Source organism: Staurois parvus, unplaced genomic scaffold (assembly GCF_062004578.1).
Source record: "Staurois parvus isolate SC_StPar_1 unplaced genomic scaffold, SC_StPar_1.0 ptg001418l, whole genome shotgun sequence".
Lineage (NCBI taxonomy): Eukaryota > Metazoa > Chordata > Amphibia > Anura > Ranidae > Staurois > Staurois parvus.
Window position 1 is genome coordinate 2,988,226 of NW_028319214.1, and position 19,439 is coordinate 3,007,664.

General features: G+C 41.0%; 1 protein-coding gene across 1 annotated transcript in view; it reads right to left on the reverse strand.

Moving 5' to 3' along the window:
* The window catches only part of CFAP251 (cilia and flagella associated protein 251), a 115,468-nt gene extending 96,687 nt beyond the window's left edge, over positions 1-18,781 (reverse strand). The window contains exons 1-4 of the mRNA XM_089662048.1: positions 18,741-18,781; positions 13,581-13,838; positions 11,042-11,176; positions 4,904-5,191 (exon numbers count right to left, since the gene is read on the reverse strand). Coding sequence (XP_089518174.1) covers positions 4,904-5,191; positions 11,042-11,176; positions 13,581-13,832 — 675 coding nt within the window. The 5' untranslated portion in view covers positions 13,833-13,838; positions 18,741-18,781. The remainder of the gene's footprint in view (positions 1-4,903; positions 5,192-11,041; positions 11,177-13,580; positions 13,839-18,740) is intronic.
* Between the last annotated feature and the right edge of the window lie 658 nt (positions 18,782-19,439).

Genomic DNA, 19,439 nt, shown 5'->3' on the forward strand with positions numbered 1-19,439 from the left:
TTAAACATACCAAGAGACACCTTAGGAAGCATCATTCGCAAATTCAAGGCAAAGGGCACTGTTGAAACGCTACCTGGTCGTGGCAGAAAGAAGATGCTGACTTCGACTGCTGTGCGCTACCTGAAGCGTAGAGTGGAGAGAAGTCCCCGTGTGACTGCTGAGGAACTGAGAAAAGATTTGTCAGATGTGGGTACAGAAGTTTCAGCCCAGACAATAAGACGCACACTGCGTAATGAAGGCCTCCGTGCCAGAACTCCCAGGCGTACCCCCTTGCTGTCTCCAAAGAATAAGAAGAGTCGACTGCAGTATGCCAAAAGCCATGTGGACAAACCACAAAAGTTGTGGGATAGTGTTCTGTGGACTGATGAAACAAAATTAGAACTGTTTGGGCCCATGGATCAACGCTATGTTTGGAGGAGGAAGAACAAGGCCTATGATGAAAAGAACACCTTGCCTACTGTGAAGCATGGTGGAGGGTCAATCATGCTTTGGGGCTGTTTTGCTTCTGCAGGTACAGGGAAGCTTCAGCGTGTGCAAGGTACCATGAATTCTCTTCAGTACCAGGAGATATTGGATGGAAACGTGATGCAGTCCGTCACACACCTGAGGCTTGGGAGACGTTGGACCTTTCAACAGGACAATGATCCCAAGCATACCTCCAAGTCCACTAGAGCATGGTTGCAGAGGAAAGGCTGGAACATTTTGGAGTGGCCATCGCAGTCACCAGACTTAAATCCGATTGAGAACCTCTGGTGGGACTTAAAGAAAGCAGTTGCAGTGCGCAAGCCTAAGAATGTGACTGAACTGGAGGCCTTTGCCCATGAAGAATGGGCGAAGATACCCGTAGATCGCTGCAAGACACTTGTGTCAAGCTATGCTTCACGTTTAAAAGCTGTTATAACTGTAAAAGGATGCTGTACTAAGTACTAAGATTGAATGTCACTTGGGGGTTGAATAAAACTGATAATGCTGTGAGCACAGAAAAGACATTTGTGGTTATTTCATTATAACTGTTATGTTATATTTGTCTGACCTACAAGTGCCTCTTTAATGTAAATGTAAGCAAGATGACTGAATGATCAAAAGCAATGTCAAACTGGCCAAAACACTCAATTTCAGTGGGGGTTGAATAATTTTGGACACAACTGTATTTATACATGTTGATCATATCCCCCCTTAATCTCCTCTTCTCAAGAGAGAATACATTCAGTTCCTCTAATCTTTCCTCATAGCTGAGCTCCTCCATGCCTCTTATCAGTTTAGTTGCCCTTCTCTGTACTTTCTCTAGTTCCCCAATGTTCTTTTTGTGAATTGGTGCCCAAAACTGAACTGCATATTCCAGATGAGGTGTTACTAATGATTTGTACCGGGGTAATATGATATCTCTCTCTGGAGTCTAAACCTGTTTTAATACAAGAGAGGATTTTGCTCGCATTAGAAACCGCAGCTTGGCATTGCATCCCATTATTAAGCTTGTGATCTACCAGAACTCCCAGATCCTTCTCCACCATTGATTCCCCCAGTTGTACCCCCCCAGTATGTATGATGCATGCATATTCTTAGCCTCCAAGTGCATAACCTTACATTTATCAACATCAAACCTCATTTGCCACATAGTTGCCCAATTAAACAATGAATTGAGGTTGGCTTGTAAGTTGAAGACATCCTGTAAGGACGTAATTCCACTGCACAGCTTGGTTTCATATGCAAAGACTGAAATGGGATTTATAATCGCAGACCCTATATTGTTTATAAATATATTAAAAAGTAAGGGTCCCAACACTGAACCTTGGGGTACACCACTGACAACCCTAGACCATTCAGAGTATGAATCATTAACCATTACTCTCTGAATACGATCTTTTAGCCAGTTTTCTATCCATTTACATACGGATTTTTACAAACCTGCAGACTTTACCTTACACATTAGCCCTGTGTGGGGAACTGTGCCAAATGCTTTTGCAAAATACAAGTATACCACATCCACTGCCACCCCTCTGTCCAAGGTTTTGCTCACCTCCTCATAAAAAGAAATCAGATTGGTTTGACTTTCATGTATCCATGCTGTCTGTTGCTTAAAATATTTTTTTCCAGCAAGAACTCATCTATGTGGTCTTTTATTAAACTCTCCAGTATCTTCCCAAACATAGAAGTTAAACTAACAGGTCTATAATTACTTGGTAAAGATTTTGACCCCTTTTTAAATATTGGCACCACATTGGCCTTACGCCAATCCAGTGGTACTATGCCAGTCATTAAAGAGTCCCTAAAATGAGAAACAATGGCTTTGAAATGTCAGAGCTCAATTCTTTAAGGACCTGTGGGTGTATGCCATCTGGTCCAGGTGCTTTATTCACCATTATTCTGTCTAAATATTTTTGGATCATATCAATTGTGAGCCAATGTGGATTATCTGGAGCTGTGTCAATACCATACCCATTATGGACAAGAGCTCCCCATGCTCCTTTGTATGCACAGAGCTGAAGAAGGTATTTAATAAATTTTCCTTCTCTTTGTCCCCAGTCACCCACTCTAGATTATTTTATAAAGGGCCTACATGCTCGGACCGGACCTTTTTACTATTAATATATTTGAAGAATTTGTTGGGGTTGGTCCTGCTATCTTTTGCAATCTGTTGTTCTTCAAATATAAGCAGATTATAACCAATGGGGTACAACCATCATGGAGGTATAATGGTTCAAACTATTAAGGATTCCATACAATCCAATGCCAATGTATCATACAAGCATGATATTCCTCAGATTCTTTGATTCCTAGTGAATGTGGGTCAAATAAAGCTTAATCCTAAAACAACTACTGTGTCTTCTCTTTCATTTATTCTCTATCACAATATGAAATTGAACGTAAAGATGGCCTTCATTAAATAGTCATGGACTGCTTAGCAACCAGCAACAGATAGTGCTGTCATGTCTGTAACCTGTAATTTAATTCCTTTAGGATCGAGTGCTTCCACTTGGATAGAAAAAGTGAACCTAGAGATTGAACTCTTCATAAGATGTCATTGATTGTACAACACTAGGCAAACAAATAAATGTTTGGCAGCTCCCAAAGGTTGGCTTCTTGTTCACCAGACCATCCCTGCCTCAAGCTTTCCTTCTGTTGCTGGTTGCTAAGCAGTCCATGACTATTTAATGAAGGTCGTCTTTAAGGACAATTTCATATGTCAACTGGTGGACGCCCCAACTAGAAATAATGAACTGCTGGACCTACTACTCACAAACAACACAGAACAGATTGCAGATGTGGACGTAAGGGATAATTTGGAAAACGGTGTTCACAAGGTAAATTGTGATAGAGAATAAATGAAAGAGAAGACACAGTAGTTGTTTTGGGATTAAGCTTTATTTGACGCACATTCACTAGGAGTCAAATAATCTGAGGAATATCATGCTTGTATGATACATAAGCATTGGAATGTATGGAATCCTTAATAGTTTGAACCATTATACCTCCATGATGGTTGTACCCCATTGGTTATAATCTGCTTATATTTGGAGAATTATTCTTTGAAGCCTGTTTTGCCAACCACGAAAGTGGGAGGCAACAACTATTGGTGAGTGCACATCCGTGTGGGGGACACTTTGAGGCACCTGGTTATTATTAGACAGCACGTGTGGATTCCAAAGAAGGAGGAACAATTTCTGTGGATTAATATACATAATTTTTGTATTCACAGTAATTAACTGATATCATTTTATTGATTTATTCACATTTTATTGTGTTGTACTCACTATATCACCCCATCACTATTAATTTAGAGCCACTATAACACTTTCTGTTTTATTCACTCATTTATTATGGTTTATTTAAAGTGGCAGCTGTTTTTTGATTAATATATATATTTGTTGAATATATTTGATACACTAAGCGCAATTTAGTAGGTGTTGATAAGTATCACATACATGTTTATTTAACACACTTATCTAATAAATCTGTCATTCGTTTTCAATTTTTGCGGCCTTTATTTCCCTTTTGCATATTCTGTTATATTCTTTATAATGTTTAAACGATGATAGCATTCCTTCATTTTTATATTTAATAAAAGCTCTTTTCTTATTATCTATAGCTTTTTTAACTTTAGCGATAAGCCACATAGGTTTGATTTTTAGCCTTTTAAACTTTTTGCCTATGGGAATATATTTTGCAGTGTGTTCACATACAGTCTTTTTGAAGAATTCCCATTTCTGTGTTGTGTTCATTGATGCCAATATTCCCTCCCAGTCTAAGTCTTAGAGAGCAGCTCTCAGCCTTGGAAAATTAGCTCTCTTAAAATTGAGCGTTTTTATTTTTCTTGCTGTTTACAGCTAACAATAAATGAAATCATGTTATGGTCACTGCTACCCAGATGTTCTTTTATATGGACAGTCGTAATAAGCTCTGCATGATTTGAGGTTACCAGGTCCATCAGAGCATCATTCATAGTTTGGGCCTCTATGAACTGTACCACAAATCTGTCTTGTAGTAGGTTTAAAAATGTTTGCCCTTTAACTGTTTCTGCAGTACCATTACTCCAGTCAATTTCTGGGTAGTTAAAATCCCCCATTATTATCATTGTCCCAGCCCTTGCAATCTGTACCAGGAGCTGAGTATCCACCTCCTCATTAACACTGGGAGACCTGTAACAAACTCAAATGATTACCTTTGTAGTTTGCACCCCCATGTGCAATTCCACCCATAATGCTTCAGCCTCATCACACTCTCCATCAACTAGGTCCTCTTTTACACTCGCTCTGAGATCACTTCTCACATAGAGATAGACACCACCACCTTTCCTATTTACCCTGTCTCTCCGAAACAGAACATAGCCAGGAATATTAAGTAATATTTACTTTTTGTATGGTATGTGTTTCACTCTGTATACTGTAACCCTGATAATACTCACAAGAGGCTTATCTGTTGGAGGTGTGTTCTCCTTTTCAAACGCAGTCCTAGGGGTTGCAGTGTAAATTATTGAGTCTTCGTCTATTGGAGTTTCTTCCTTTGAATCAGTCTTTTCATTTATGTCCTCAGGAACTGGGTCTCCTGTGTTACTAGTATCTGCTGTCTGACTTTCAACAACATACACTTGTGAGATTTCTTTATGGACAACAATATCTGACTGCTGTGGAAGATTTATATCCTCCAATTCATTGCTGTCATTTTTCAAAGGCTCTTCATCTGTAACATTCTCCTAGTAACAGAGTAAAACAACAAATGATTTAAAAAAAATACAAAGCATGTTCATTGCTGCAGTTTTAAAAGATTTGTATTTGTTTTTAGTGAGTACTTTTTACTCACTTTCTTCACCCCATTACAGGCTGTAAAATCCCTGGCCAGAACAAATTAACCCACACAGAACACTTGAAACCACTATTGTCTACAGTCATATTCCAGCACTGAGACATTCTTGCTGCCCTGGAAGGGATACAATATGATGAAATTCACAACTTAACATTCCCCTCCCCCCTTCCCATTTGATGCCTAGGCGGCATACCATCTCCTCCATCTTTTATAGGCTAACTTGGACAGAGACTCACTCAGCACACCCACTATCTCATTTGAGGACTTATGCTAAGGTACTCTCCCGGCCTCCCACCTATTGTCTTACCTATACAAACTCTTCACCACTATTGGGTCACCTGCCTTTATATACACATGAACTTTAATGGCATTGCAGTCTTAGTCAGTAGGGTTTAAGAGTTGGCCCACTCTTTGCAGCTATAACAGCTTCCACTCTTCTGGGAAGGCTGTCCACAAGGTTTAGGAGTGTGCCTATGGGAATGTTTGACCATTCTTCCAGAAGCAAATTTGTGAGGTCAAACACTGATGTCAGACGAGAAGGCCTGGCTTGCAATCTCTGCTCTAATTCACCCCAAAGGTGTTCTATCAGGTTGAGGTCAGGACTCTGTGCAGGCTAGTCAAGGTCTTTGTGGACCTTGCTTTGTGCACTGGTGCTCAGTCATGTTGGAACAGGTTGGGGCCATCCCCAAACAGTTCCCACAAAGTTGGGAGCATGAAATTGTCCAAAATGTCTTGGTATGCTGACATCTTAAAAGTTCCTTTCATTAGAACTAAGGGGCCAAGCACAACCCCTGGAAAATGACCCCACACCACAAACCCCCCTCCACCAAACATTACACTTGGTACAATGCAGTCAGGTAAGTACCGTTCTCTAAACTCAATCATGTCCATCGGATTGCCAGACAGAGAAGAATGATTTGTAACTTCAGAGAACACATCTCTACTCCTCTAGAGTCCAATGGTGACCAGCTTTACACCATGGCATCTGAAGCTTTGCATCACACTCAGTGATGCAAGGCTTGGATGCAGCTGCTCGGCCATAGAAACCCATTCAACTCTCTGCGCACTGTTGTTGTGCTAATTTGAAGGCCACACAAAGTATGGCCTTCAAATTAGCTATTGACTCTGCAGACAGTTGGCGACTTCTAAGCACTGTGCGCTTCAGTGTGCGCTAACCCCACTCTGCCTTTTTTACGTGGCCTACCACTTCATAGCTGAGTTTCTGTTCTCAGTTGCTTCCATTTTGTTATAATACCACTAACATCTGACCATGGAATATTTAGTAGCAAGGACATTTCATGGATGGACTTATTGCACAGGTGGCAATCTGTCACGGTATCACGCTTGAATTCACTGAGCCCCTGAGAGCGACCCATTCTTTCACAAATGTTTGTAGAAGCAGTCTGCATGCTTGTGTGCTTGATTTTATACACCTGTGGCTATGGAGGTGATTGGAGCATCTGAATCCAATGATTTGGAGCAGTGTCCCAATACTTTTGGCAATATAGTGTATATGTATCCCCTTACATAAGTAAGTGGGAAGCAGATTTACAAATTTTGCTCAATGAACCACCAATTGACAGTGAAATCTATTTGGTCCATAAATCCTCTACAGTGAACCAGATCCAAAAACAAGTCTTAAAAATTTGTCTTGCTGGTATCGGATTCCAACTTTACTCTATACATAATATACAAACACCCCTTCTACCTGCTGCCATAGCCAAACTGAGCAAGGTACACTGGTACACTTCTTCACATCTTCTGGAATTGTACTCTAGATTGGTCTTTCTGGGCAGAGGTCAGAACACTAATCTTGTGCCTCACTTCAGTGGATCAGGGCAGAATCCATGTCAGGATTTGACTTGAACCTACAATCTCTGCAGGAATTGGCTATGGCTTTTCACAGTCTGCCATCTGGGATGCTGGACATCTCTCTACCTGATTCTTTGGATAAACTTGCTTTGTGTCTTGTTTCTGGTGAACCTTGAACCCTTTGCTCCTCTCATGAACTTCTAGATTTAAGCCATGTCTATACACTTCCTGTTTCCTAGATTATTGTGCACTCTCCAGCCGATATCATGCTCCATGCGTATCTGCTACTGACCTTATTTATTGACCATTGGCTTGTTCATTGACTACGCTTCTCTCTGATCCCATCCAGCTACTACTCATTACTGACCCTTGGCAGATGAAACAGATAAGGTACAAGCACTATGCTATTGAATTCCGTACTCTGGCAGTAGAGGTTGGTTGGAACAATGAGGCTCTTGTGGCCACTTTTTCCCATGGCCTCTCTGACAACATTAAGGATGAGATTGGAGCTCGAGATATACTTAAGAATCTTGAGGAGTTGATCTCGTTTGCCATTCTCATTGATACCAGGCTCCAAGAAAGACCTTCCTTTAAGGAGCACTTGCAGAAGCCTTCTGTACGTTTGGCTCCGAACTTTGCAATCCCACCCATGCCTCCCTCACCTCCCATGCCTCCTGGACCTGAGTCCTCCAGTGAAGTAGAGCCCATGCAGCTGGGCTTCACACATCTCTCTGCAAAGGGAGGGCCTTTAGGAGAAGGCAGAGATTTTGCTTCACTGTGACCAAGCAGGTTACTTATTGAAGCCTTGTCCAACCTGTCTGGGAAATACTTGCAATTGAGTCCCTGTTGGGGACAGACCTTAGGTGGCATTTTTTTTGTCCTCAGCTATCTTTAAAGATAAGCCTCTAGTTCCAGTTACCCTTGCCTGGTCATAGTTTTCCATCGATACCCAGGCACTAATCTATTCTGGGGCTGCAATCTTCTTATAGCCCAGGCCATCTTTATTTAGAGAAACAATTCTTTTTTTTCAGATCCTCAGAGAGTTCTTTGCCATGAGGTGCCATGTTGAACTTCCAGTGATCAGTATGAGAGAGTGAGAGCAATAACACCAAATTTAACACACCTTCTCCCCATTCACCCCTGAGACCTTGTAACACTAACGAGTCACATGACATCGGGGAGGGAAAATGGCTAATTGGGCCCAATTTGGACATTTTCACTTAGGGGTGTACTCACTTTTGTTGTCAGCGGTTTAGACATTAATGGCTGTGTGTTGAGTTATTTTGAGGGGACAGCAAATTTACACTGTTATACAAGCTGTACACTCACTACTTTACATTGTGTCATTTCTTCAGTGTTGTCACATGAAAAGATAGAATAAAATATTTACAAAAATGTGAGAGGTGTACTCACTTCTGGGATATACTGTATATTTAACAATGTAGTATATTAATGTTTATAAAGCTGCATTACATTGTGACATTGATATTTGCCTTGAGTTCAACGTTAAGGCTGAATTCACACTATGTGCAGTGACCAGCGTTTTACTGCATTGTAAAATGCAAGCTCTCTTTTACCTGTACCATTCATATGAATGCATGTCTATGTACTTCCTTGTTACAGTCTAACCTGCCAATGTTCAATATTGGAACTGTCCAATGTGCCTTTTCTATTTTTCCCCATCTTGCTCTTCCTTTAGTTTTGTTATACAGTAAAGTGGAATTCCATGCTTATTGCTAACTATGCTTAAAGTAGTTGGAAAGCCTAAACATTTCTTAGCTTAATGAATTGTAAGGTAAAAAATGTTTCGGTTAAATTATCACCCCCCTTACCTGAGCCCTCACTCGATCCAGCGCAGTGCCCGTCTCCAGTATTTGGTTGAGAGAGCAGCGGGAGCCATCGATTCTTGCTGCTGTCAGTCAAATTCTGTGATGAGGAAGCCGGGGGCACGGGGATGAGCCTCGCTGTTTGTGTCAGTGGATACAGACAGCGGGGCTCGGGATCTAGCATGCCAAGAAGAGGAGCCAGGAGTGCAGGGGTGAGACCTGAAAACAAAAGGTTTGAGGCCATCCTGTGCAATTCCACTGCACAGAGCAGGTGAGTATAAACCTGTATGTTATTGAAAGAAAATTACATTTTAGACTTTACAATCACTTTAAGCCTGCTCCCACCCCCCTTCAAAATCTTATTCTAACTACCCTGTGAAAGATAGCTGCTAATACCTACCTATTCTGAGAGTGTTATGATTTGGTCACATAATCTCTCCAGCTGCTGGCTTCAGGGGAGAGGAGAGAGCGCCAACAATTGCTGAAATGCCTGGACAGTAAAGTCACCCTTAGGCTTACAGTGGGGCATCAATTTTTGGCTGTCCCTCCTCTCCCCTGAAGCTGCCAGTGGGAGCCAATCACGTGACTGGAGTACCATGAGAATAGGTAGTACAGTATAAACATGTTCCTTTTACAAGGTAGATAGAATAGCATTTAGAAGATGTGGGAGCAGGATTAAGCTTAGTTAGCGATTGCCTGGAATCATTTTAATGGTTCTGTTTATATTTTTATATTTATATATGCTTCACATAATATAGCAGATAAAGAGATAAATACTGTATACTTTTTTGAGTTAAAATTCATGCGGTATTTATCTCAAAAATAGTCAGTTCATTAAACAAAATGCGTTATTTACCGAATGCGTTAAATATTTATGTTTTGCGATATTTATCACTTAAATTTAGAGCTATTTTTGGAATTTCATAGTAATTTTTTTTCACACTATCTTCACCAGAGGAATATAGTTCTGTAAATAAAGAAATATGAAACTGAAAACATTCTTGAGTATTTCATTCACAGAACAATCTCCCCCAGGTGAAATGTTACAATTTATTTTCATTCCTGAGCTCAGAGCAGAACATTTCCATACTAATACATTGTATACTTTTAATTTACTGGCCAGTGCAGAGTTCCCCTCATTGTTGTTTTGTACATTGCTAAAATACTGGCCACCTACTGGGAGGTGATAAATAACAAATGCTTGTGTTCTTCAGTGAATTGACTTTAACCCTACGTTCACATCTGTGAGGGGTGGTGCAGCTGTGGATCAACATGAAAATCCGTGCAGCCGCACCACTCGCACAGAGAAATGTGGACCTGCGGGCGGGTGCCATTAGTTCTAATGGCACGCCGCCCGCACTGGAAAATGCAACCGTACTGGGAACCGAGGTTCCCATGCGGGCTGTGCTTTCACAAGAAGTTCAGGGACTTCTTCCCTGCGTGTCACGGGCATGGAAGTCCATTCAAATAAATGGGCTCTCGTGCCCGTGCAAAACGCGGCCCACATGGCTGCATATATGTGAATCAGGGGTAATAATCATGAAATCTTTTTATCATTTTACTTTGATGAATTGACTCTTTCGAGTCAATTTGCGATATTTCAGAAAAATTAGTCACGTGACCTACATACTGCATGCTGAATCCTTTAGTGAACCGAGCCCAATATCCAATATATTCACTAGAATGGTCCATAGTAATCCCCACATGGGATCCCTTCTATCTCTGGTGGGTTTCTTGTAGAAAGAGAGAGATAGAAACCTAAAAGGTGATATAACAAGATTCTGAGTAGCTATGACGTGAGAATTGGGAAATCTGTGGTTATAATGTGCTATGAGAATTCTAATGAAGCATTCTTTAGCTGGAATGAAAGCTGGCACAGAGAAATGCTATATGTTTGCCATTTGGAAACCGAGTCATTTGTAAAATGCCACTTTAAGATCAGGGACTTGAATATGCTGTTTGGCAAGGCCACAAGGATCATAGAATTGCAGATCTTTACACAGGCAGATAATAAAATTGTTGACTTACATGTAATTTGCCTGGCTGGTGTTCTGCTTTAAGACATTATTACTGTGCTGCAAAACAAAAAATAATAACTTTACCTGTACATGTGTAGGATCAGTCTGCTTTTCTTCGATATCATGGTTTAATGGTGACACCCTTCCATCAAGCACCTGTTCTTCTGTGTCTGTCTCATAGAGAGTGTCTGGCATACTGTCCCTTGCACTATTTGATTCCTAGTTGCAAATAAATATCATAAGGTTTAATATTGTGTAACAAAATTGGTTATAGAACATTTAGATCTTGTTCATACTAGATGCATGTATTTTCAAAAATTGTAAGATGTTTTTATAAAGAAAACTTAAAGGCCCCTGTATGCCAATTTAACAAGTATGACATCTAGATATTATGTGATGCATAAGCCACATAAAGTAGGCAAAAAACTACCTTTACTTCCTCTGAATGAGCCAAATCCTCCATTTATGCCTCACATGCTCCCTTTCCCAGGCACTGCAGCTCACAGTGGGAGGGTTTCAGCTGTACAATCATTGCTGCCAATTCAGAAAGCAGTGGGCAGGACAATGTGTGGTTTGGTACTGATTGACAGGCTGATTGACTTAGCAGTGACAAAGCTGATATCTCTGCTCCCTGCAACAGTTTGCCATTCAGCTCTGAATTCAGGAGCAGTGCAGCATTGTTGCCACATCATTACCGGAAGCTGCATTAGGTGGACGTCACTGGCAGGAACAGCAAATATTTGTGGGACTTTGCACTCGGACTAAGCGAAAACTGTGCAGGTGCATTTATAAAGCTCTGATGATTAAGTGCTGCAGCACTTAATTTATAGGGAAGTCATAATTCTATTTTAAATATATTTTGCAAAAACGGGTAACAGCCACTCAGTCATTTTACAATTAGCAAAATAAAGGTGCATGGCTGTGACGTTCTGAGTTTGCTGTATTTTGGTACAGAAACACAAAAAGGCTCTTCTTCAGGGAAACTAAACTTCTTGTGTGTTTCCTCCATGAAAGATTACTATACAACAGGGGTCTCCAAACTTTCCAAGCAAAGGGCCAGTTTAATGTCCTACAGGCTTTAGGGGGGAAGACCGTGGTCAGTGGGAGTAGAAAATGACCTGGTATCAGTGCCCCATCAATTGGTTTTAATAGAAGAAATTGTGCCCCATTGTTGGTATCAATGGGAAGTATAGTACCCCATTGATGGTGTCAGTAAGTGGAATGGTACACCATCATTGGTGTCAGTTGGTGGAATAGTGCCCCATGGGAAAGATGAAGGCAAGCAATAGGCCAAATCTGGCCCCTGGGCCACTGCTATACATTATATATGACCCAGTTTTGGAGCTCACGTGAATTATTGTTGGGCTAAATTGTACTTTTACTTTACAATGGTTTGGACATTTTTTTATTTAGACATAACATATTTTATATTCTTTTTTGCTATATGTATACAAATTTTGTTTTGCAAAATGAATGTACACAGACATTGCTTTTCTACATTTGACATGAGTTTGAAAACAGCTCGGTTAATTCAATGCTGTACAATTCCAAGACTGCATTTCACTTGCTTTACATTGCAATTCTTCAGACACAGATGTCCTTTTCTGATGCATTTGAATTGCATAAAAAGCAACTCAAATGCAGCCTTTGCCAGTATTTTGCTTTTGAAAGCATGCTTTTGACCTGCGTTTGAAAAGCAGAAGGCAGAGTTTGACAACACCTGTCTACACAAGCCCTTATCATGTTTTTTTTTAGTTTTGGCCACAAGAATGAAACTATGTATCAACCCTTGCAACCTTTCATTTATTTTTGGGAAGCAGATTATAATTACCTTAGTTTTTCTGGCTGCAAACATTGAGTGATGGGGGGAATTTGTATTGTAGATGATTTTTTTGGGGAAAAAATGTCATCGTAACAAAAATGCAGAATATAGGACTTTAGCCAAACACACCCAGACGATATAGAAATCTACAGGATGATGCACCTATTATAAAAATTATTATTTTAAAGAGGTAGTAAACCCAAAACCTAAAATGTAATATATTGCAGTTGACCAATAATTTGATGTGGTGGCTGCATTAGTTTTCTTTTTGAAGGCTTTTTCCCCTCTGTTTTCACCTGGTGATCTGGCTAGTAATACACTTAGTAGTATTAGAGTACCTACACTCTGTATGAAGAAGCAACATATACACCTTTGGAGAGCAGCATTGGCAGTCTTTGTAGATGGAAGTGTTAGATGTACCAGAAGATTTAAATACTGCAACAAATTGAAGCCACGCTCCAACTAACATTTTTTAAGTAGATAAAGCAACTATTTTTTTCCTTTTGGGATAAAGCTTTACATAAATAAAAACTGATCATTGTAAGCAACCCTGTCAGTGTAAAATAGTTTGTCTCAACCCTCTAACTGCTACATCTACATGATTTCTTTCATGGTGCAAAACAACAGACTTGCTGGCAGGATCACCAGGTGAAAATAAAAGAAAGAAAACTACTGTAGCGACCGCATCTAAGAACTGGTAAGCTGCATCACAATAAATGCTTGTTTTTAGGTTTAACACTGCTTTAATTAAAATTCCATTTGCAATGCACAAAAATGGTAATTAACTCTCCATGCTCTTACATTTATAAGTACTTCTTCATCAGTGGGACTACGGGGGCTTTGATTGTGTGGCACATGGTCATTGTCTTGCTCCACCTCATCTTCACTTGCAGTCTCAGGGTGGTCCTCTAGGGAGGGATGGCTGGGTGGAAGCATTGTGTGCTCTTCATTGTTTTCAGCAGCATTGGATTCACTGACTTCCATAGGGATATCTTGGCCAACAGCTTCATAGAGTAATGTGTCTTCTTGAGATTCGGGATTCACTTCAGACATTTTACACTGGAGTAAGCAACACCAGAATAGTCAGAATTAAATGATTGTCACACATATACTGTATATATAAAGTATCTCGCTCTCGCTCTCTCTCTCTATATATATAGGTGAGCTCCCAGCACAAAGACCGCGGTGTCACTGAGAGCCCTGGGTCCCGTTCTAATAATCGGAACCCGGGACTCCTGATTCTGGGTCACATGATCGCTGTGACAGCCTCTGATTGGCTATCACAGTGATCAGTCACTGTGCAGCCCGGCCCCCTTGTTTTTTCTCTCTCTATGAATGGAGAAGAGAGATACAATGTATCTCTCTAACTCCTGGCATAGAGAGGAAAAAAATGTTTGTAAAAAAATAAAAGATAAAAAAATATTAAAAAATAAAGAAAAATACCTAGATCAAGGTTTGATCTAGTTCAGTGCCACGGTTAGTGTTTGGATCAAGGTCAGGGTCAAGGTCAAAGGTCAGGGTTTGAAAGAAATTGGTATTAGTGTCAGTTAGTGTTAATGTCAGTGTCAGTGTGTTTTAGGTAAAAAAAAAAAAATGACAAAAACAAAATGCGCATTATTGTTTCTGGGCTGCACTATGGGTACAAACAACAAATAACATACACATATATGGTATCACTGCGATCATCAAGAGCTGGAGAATTTATTTTGGGGTGTTCTTTGGTGGTAGGTTATGGTCATAACAAGAAACAGCTAAATAAAAAAAAAAAAAAGATTTTTTTTTTTACTATTTTGGGCCAGTTTTCCTTTGATAATAAAAAAAAAATCAGGAGCTATCCATTACCATTTACCACCCAATGAAAGCCCAATTTGTCCTGAAACAAAATCAGGGTATAACCCACCTGGATGTACAAAGTAGTTGTGATGATATGGACGGTTTTACTAACACATGTCAACGTTGCAGAGTTGTGCTTAGGCATTTAGATTTGTTTTACCCTTAGGCGTGAAGGGGTTAATCGGCAAGTACAAGTACCGATACTTTCGGTCAAGTACTCGCCAATACCGAGTACTGATACTTTGCAGTGCGAGTTGCGTTAATGCACGCAAATTGCACCGCAGAGAATAGCATGCGATTTGAACAGGAATGCGAATCCTGTCCAAATCACATGCGGTTTCCCCACTGCTCTTGGTGAACCCAGGTTTGTCATAGCCCGAGTTCACACAGGAGCGGTGCGGGAAACCTTCCTGTAGGCATCCCACGCTGAGTGTCAGTGGTAGGAGAGGGGAGAAAGCGAAGATTTGAAATCCCCGCCGCTTTTATTCCTCTCCTTGCAGCGATGACAGTTTAGGCTAAACAGCATCTGAGTGGTCAGCAGCTTTCTCTCCTCTCCTACCACTGACAGTTAGTGTGGGAGGTTTCCCCGCACCGCTCCTGTGTGAACTCGGGCTATGACAAAAAATAATAAAACGGTGAACACTAAATAAATAAAAGCAGCTAGCACCTGAGACAGTGACAATGAGGCTCCATGCACACCGGGAGTTTTAATAACGCTGGTAACATTAGCTGTGTAAAGTCACATTAAAAACATGAGGTTTTCAGAGTTTTTGCATTAGCGTTTAGCCACTTTTTTAGCATTTTTTAGTAAAAAAAAGTCCAAAAACGCTGGTTTGACATGATTTACCACGTTTTTCAGCATCAGAGCATTTTTACAGCTAAAAAACTCCTCTAGAAACCCACTAGTTCTGGGGGGTTTTTCCAGCCAAAAAATGTTCATTACAGTGTATGTGTGCATGGACACATAGGATAACATGCTGGGGTGTTTACTAGCTGTAGAAAAAAACATCAAAAGCCAAAAACAGCCGCTGTAAAAATGTCCCGTGTGCATGAGGACTAAATCTCAATGAACAAATATATACAAAGAGTGCAGCGCAAAACAAATACAATGAATATGTCACAAGTATAAATGACAATATTATTATTATTATACAGTATTTATATAGCGCCAAAAGGTTTGCTCAGCGCTGTACATTATAGTGGGGGACAGTACATGAGACAGTACAGTAACAAAACAAAACACGAGGGGTTCGAGGGCCCTGCTCTTTCGAGCTTACAATCTAGGAGGGAGGGGATAGTGGCACAGGAGGAAATGGCTGTGGGGGATGGAGTGGTAGGAGGAGTGGAGGAGATCGGCAGTTAGGTGAGGGTGGGGTAGGCTTCCCTGAAGAGATGGGTTTTCAGGGTGCGCCTAAAGGTGAGGAGGGTAGGTGACAGTCTGATGGATTGGGATAGTGAGTTCCAGAGGATGAGGGAAGTCCTGGAGAAGTCCTGAAGTTGGGCGTGGGAGGTGGAGACCAGGGAGCTAGAAAGTAGGAGGTCTTGTGAGCGAAGATTACGGGTAGGGTAGTATTTGGGTAGCAGGTCAGTGAGGTAGTTTGGGGCAGCGTTATGAATGGCTTTGTATGTCAGAGTTAGTGTTTGAATTTGATGCATTGGGCAATCGAGAGCCAGTGGAGGGAATGATATGATATATATCAGTGCAAACAATGCAATATCGCATAAAAAAGTCCTTCCAAAGTGTATCGGTGAAAAAGTAATTTGATATTACTAATCACAACAAAGTATCCAGTTCCATATAGTGCTCTGGGGTCCAAAGTGATCCACCACCACAATATACTCACCAGAAGGCTACTTATTAGGTAGCAATTGTAACAGAAGAATTAGGCAATCATTCTCCAATGTCCACTAGTCGGGTAGCCTCCTAGGGGAAAAAGCTCACCACACGGAGCCCAAAGATACTGGATATAGTAGGGGTGCACTGAAATTTCGGTGGCAGAAAAATTTCAGCTGAAAACACCCCTGAAAAAAAGCACCGATACAGGTGTCGAAAAAACTCCACTCCTCGCTGCCACCCGCTTGGTAGTTCTCAGCCTTACCTAAGAAACCATCAATCCCGGCGCTGGGCATGGAGATGAGTGAAGGAAACATGGCCGCCACTCATCTCTAGGCCCTTGGAGGACCGAAGTGAAGTCACTTCCGGTTCTGGCCATTTTTTTTTTGAAAGCACTAGATCAATGCTTTTTTTTTATCCAATGCTTTACATTGCAGAGGAGAGATGTGGGGTCTTATTGACCCCTCATCTCTCCATAAAGAAGACCTGTCACTAATTATTTCTATCACAAGGGAAGCATGCATTTCTTGTGATATGAATAAAAGTGATTACATTTTTTTTTAAAGGGACAGTACGAAAAAAAAAATTACATAAATTTAAAAACAAAAGTTTAAAGTGCCCCGTCCCTCCGTGCTCGCAAATAGTGGTGAACGCAAATGTAGGCCATGCACACGTATGTAAGTGGTGCTCAAACCACACACGTGAGGTATCGCCACGAACATCAGAGCAAGAGCAATAATTATTGCACTAGACCTCCTCTGTAACTTTCCACTGCTAACCTGTAGAAATGTTTAAAGCATCACCCATGGATATTTTTAAGTACCGCAGTTTCACGCCATTCCATGAGTGTGCACAATTTTAAAGCGCGATATGTTGGGTATCTATTTACTCGTCGTAACATCCTCTTTCATATTTTACAAAAAAATTGGGGTATATATTGTTTTTTTTTGCTTTTTTTATTCAAAGTGTATTTTTTCCTAAAAAAATATATAAATTTTTAAAAAACTAAGCATTTCTGTTTTCAGTTTTCGGCCAAGTGCATTTAGAATTTTCGGTTTCAGCACCAGAATTTTCATTTCAGAGTACCACTAGGATATAGTGTAGAATTTATTTACATTTACATCCATAAAATCATTCCATGTGGAAAGAGCTAGACAACACAGACATGCAGCATACCAAGATGGCTGACGTTCCAAAGCATGGAACCGGCAATGTGACGTCAGCACGTAGGCTCCACCCAATGAGTATCGGGCTATGACAAGCCTGGGTTCACGCAGCAGCAGTGGGGAAACCGCAATAGATTTGAACAGGAATCACATTCTCGTGCTAATCTTTGCGGTGCAATTTGCATCCATTAACGCAAATCGCACTGAAAGTATCGGTCATTGGTAGTATTTTCATGAGTACTCATAAAAATACTCAGTACTGGGGCATCCCTACAATGCACTATCATGTGCTGTGTTGATGAAATTGCAATTTGTGCTCAATTGCGGTGCGTTAGATAGACCATTCCAATAAAACGTCCATCTTAATGTAATGCGTCAACACAAAAGCATTAAACGCACCACAATACCATTCCATTGGGCTACCTTCACACTGATGCGCAGTAAAAACGCATAGGCATTCTTACCAGCGTTTGTGGTGCATTTTTTACAGGATGTGTGACTCAAAATCCGCACCAAAAAATGCATCGCGGGTGTGTTTTTGCTGTGTTTTCCATGGATTTCAATTGGGAGATGCATTTTTGGTGCACTTTTTTTTACTGCACCAAACCTGTACCAAAAATGCAGCCAGCGGGATTTAAAAAAAACGCCCCAGACCTGCAACAGATCAATGTGAAAAGTTCCATAGGAATACATGGCCCAGTGGTTTTCTTCCACAGAAAAAGTGATCGGTGTGAAAGCAACATTGGAGGTACTTGGAGGGATCTACTAAATCTGGAGCAGACGGAACCCGGAGCAGCTGTGCATGGTTGTAACCAATCAGCTTCTAGCTTCAGCTTGTTCAGTTAAGCGTTGAAAATGAAAGACAGACGCTGATTGGTTGTCATACACGGCTACTTCAGTTTTAATAAATACCCCTCACTGTGTTATCTGTAGTTTTTACAGGCAGCCTCCAACTCTTCATAAAACAAGCCATCCTATTGGTTCCCTGTAACGTCCTATGATGGATAACTATTTCCCCGCACATTAGTCCTTACACTAATGTGATATGAAGAAGCCCCGATAGTGTGCCATCTATATATCAGGACACCCCGCTCCATTATGCCGCATTAATCAATACATGATACTCACAGATGCCCGTCTCTCAGCTCAGCAGCCTGCCGACACGTTGCTTAGCAACTAAACTGTAAACCTTGCAGCGTTCCTATGGTGAATGCCGCAAACAAGCATCGCGCTTTACGGCTACTGGATTCCTGGTTAGTGAGCCTGCGCCTGGTGTAGTGTGGACCCACGTGTGGAGGAGTGTGGAGTGATAGACGGGTTCCTGGAGCTGGTGTGGAATATTCACACTCCTCGTTGAATAATCAATGATAGATCCGACTATTATTGTCACAAATGTGTCCCACTGAATCTTTTTATATAAAATGAAAAGGAGTAGCAGACAATATTAGGTGCAGATAGGACGTGCGTTAACGCTCCACAGGAGGATTCCTGCTTTTCTTCTAGTGCCTGTTCACACCTGGGCGCCAGGTTGGTTGAACCGCATCACCCAAAAAAGCTTCTTATGCAGGTCATAGTTCATTTATCGGACGATTTTTGTGTCTGAAAAACGAAACATCGGTCGTTCTGTTGCCACCAATGATTTTGAAAGTCAGCCATTTTTCAAAAATTTTCCAGCATGACCGATAAAAGAAATGAGAAACCGCAAAAATCGGCCGATGCCATTGCCCCACTAACTGCGAAAATCAGCCAATTATTCTTTTGGACGAAAAATTGGCCAATAAACGAACAGTCTATGGCAGGGGTCTCCAAACTATGGCCCTCCAGGTG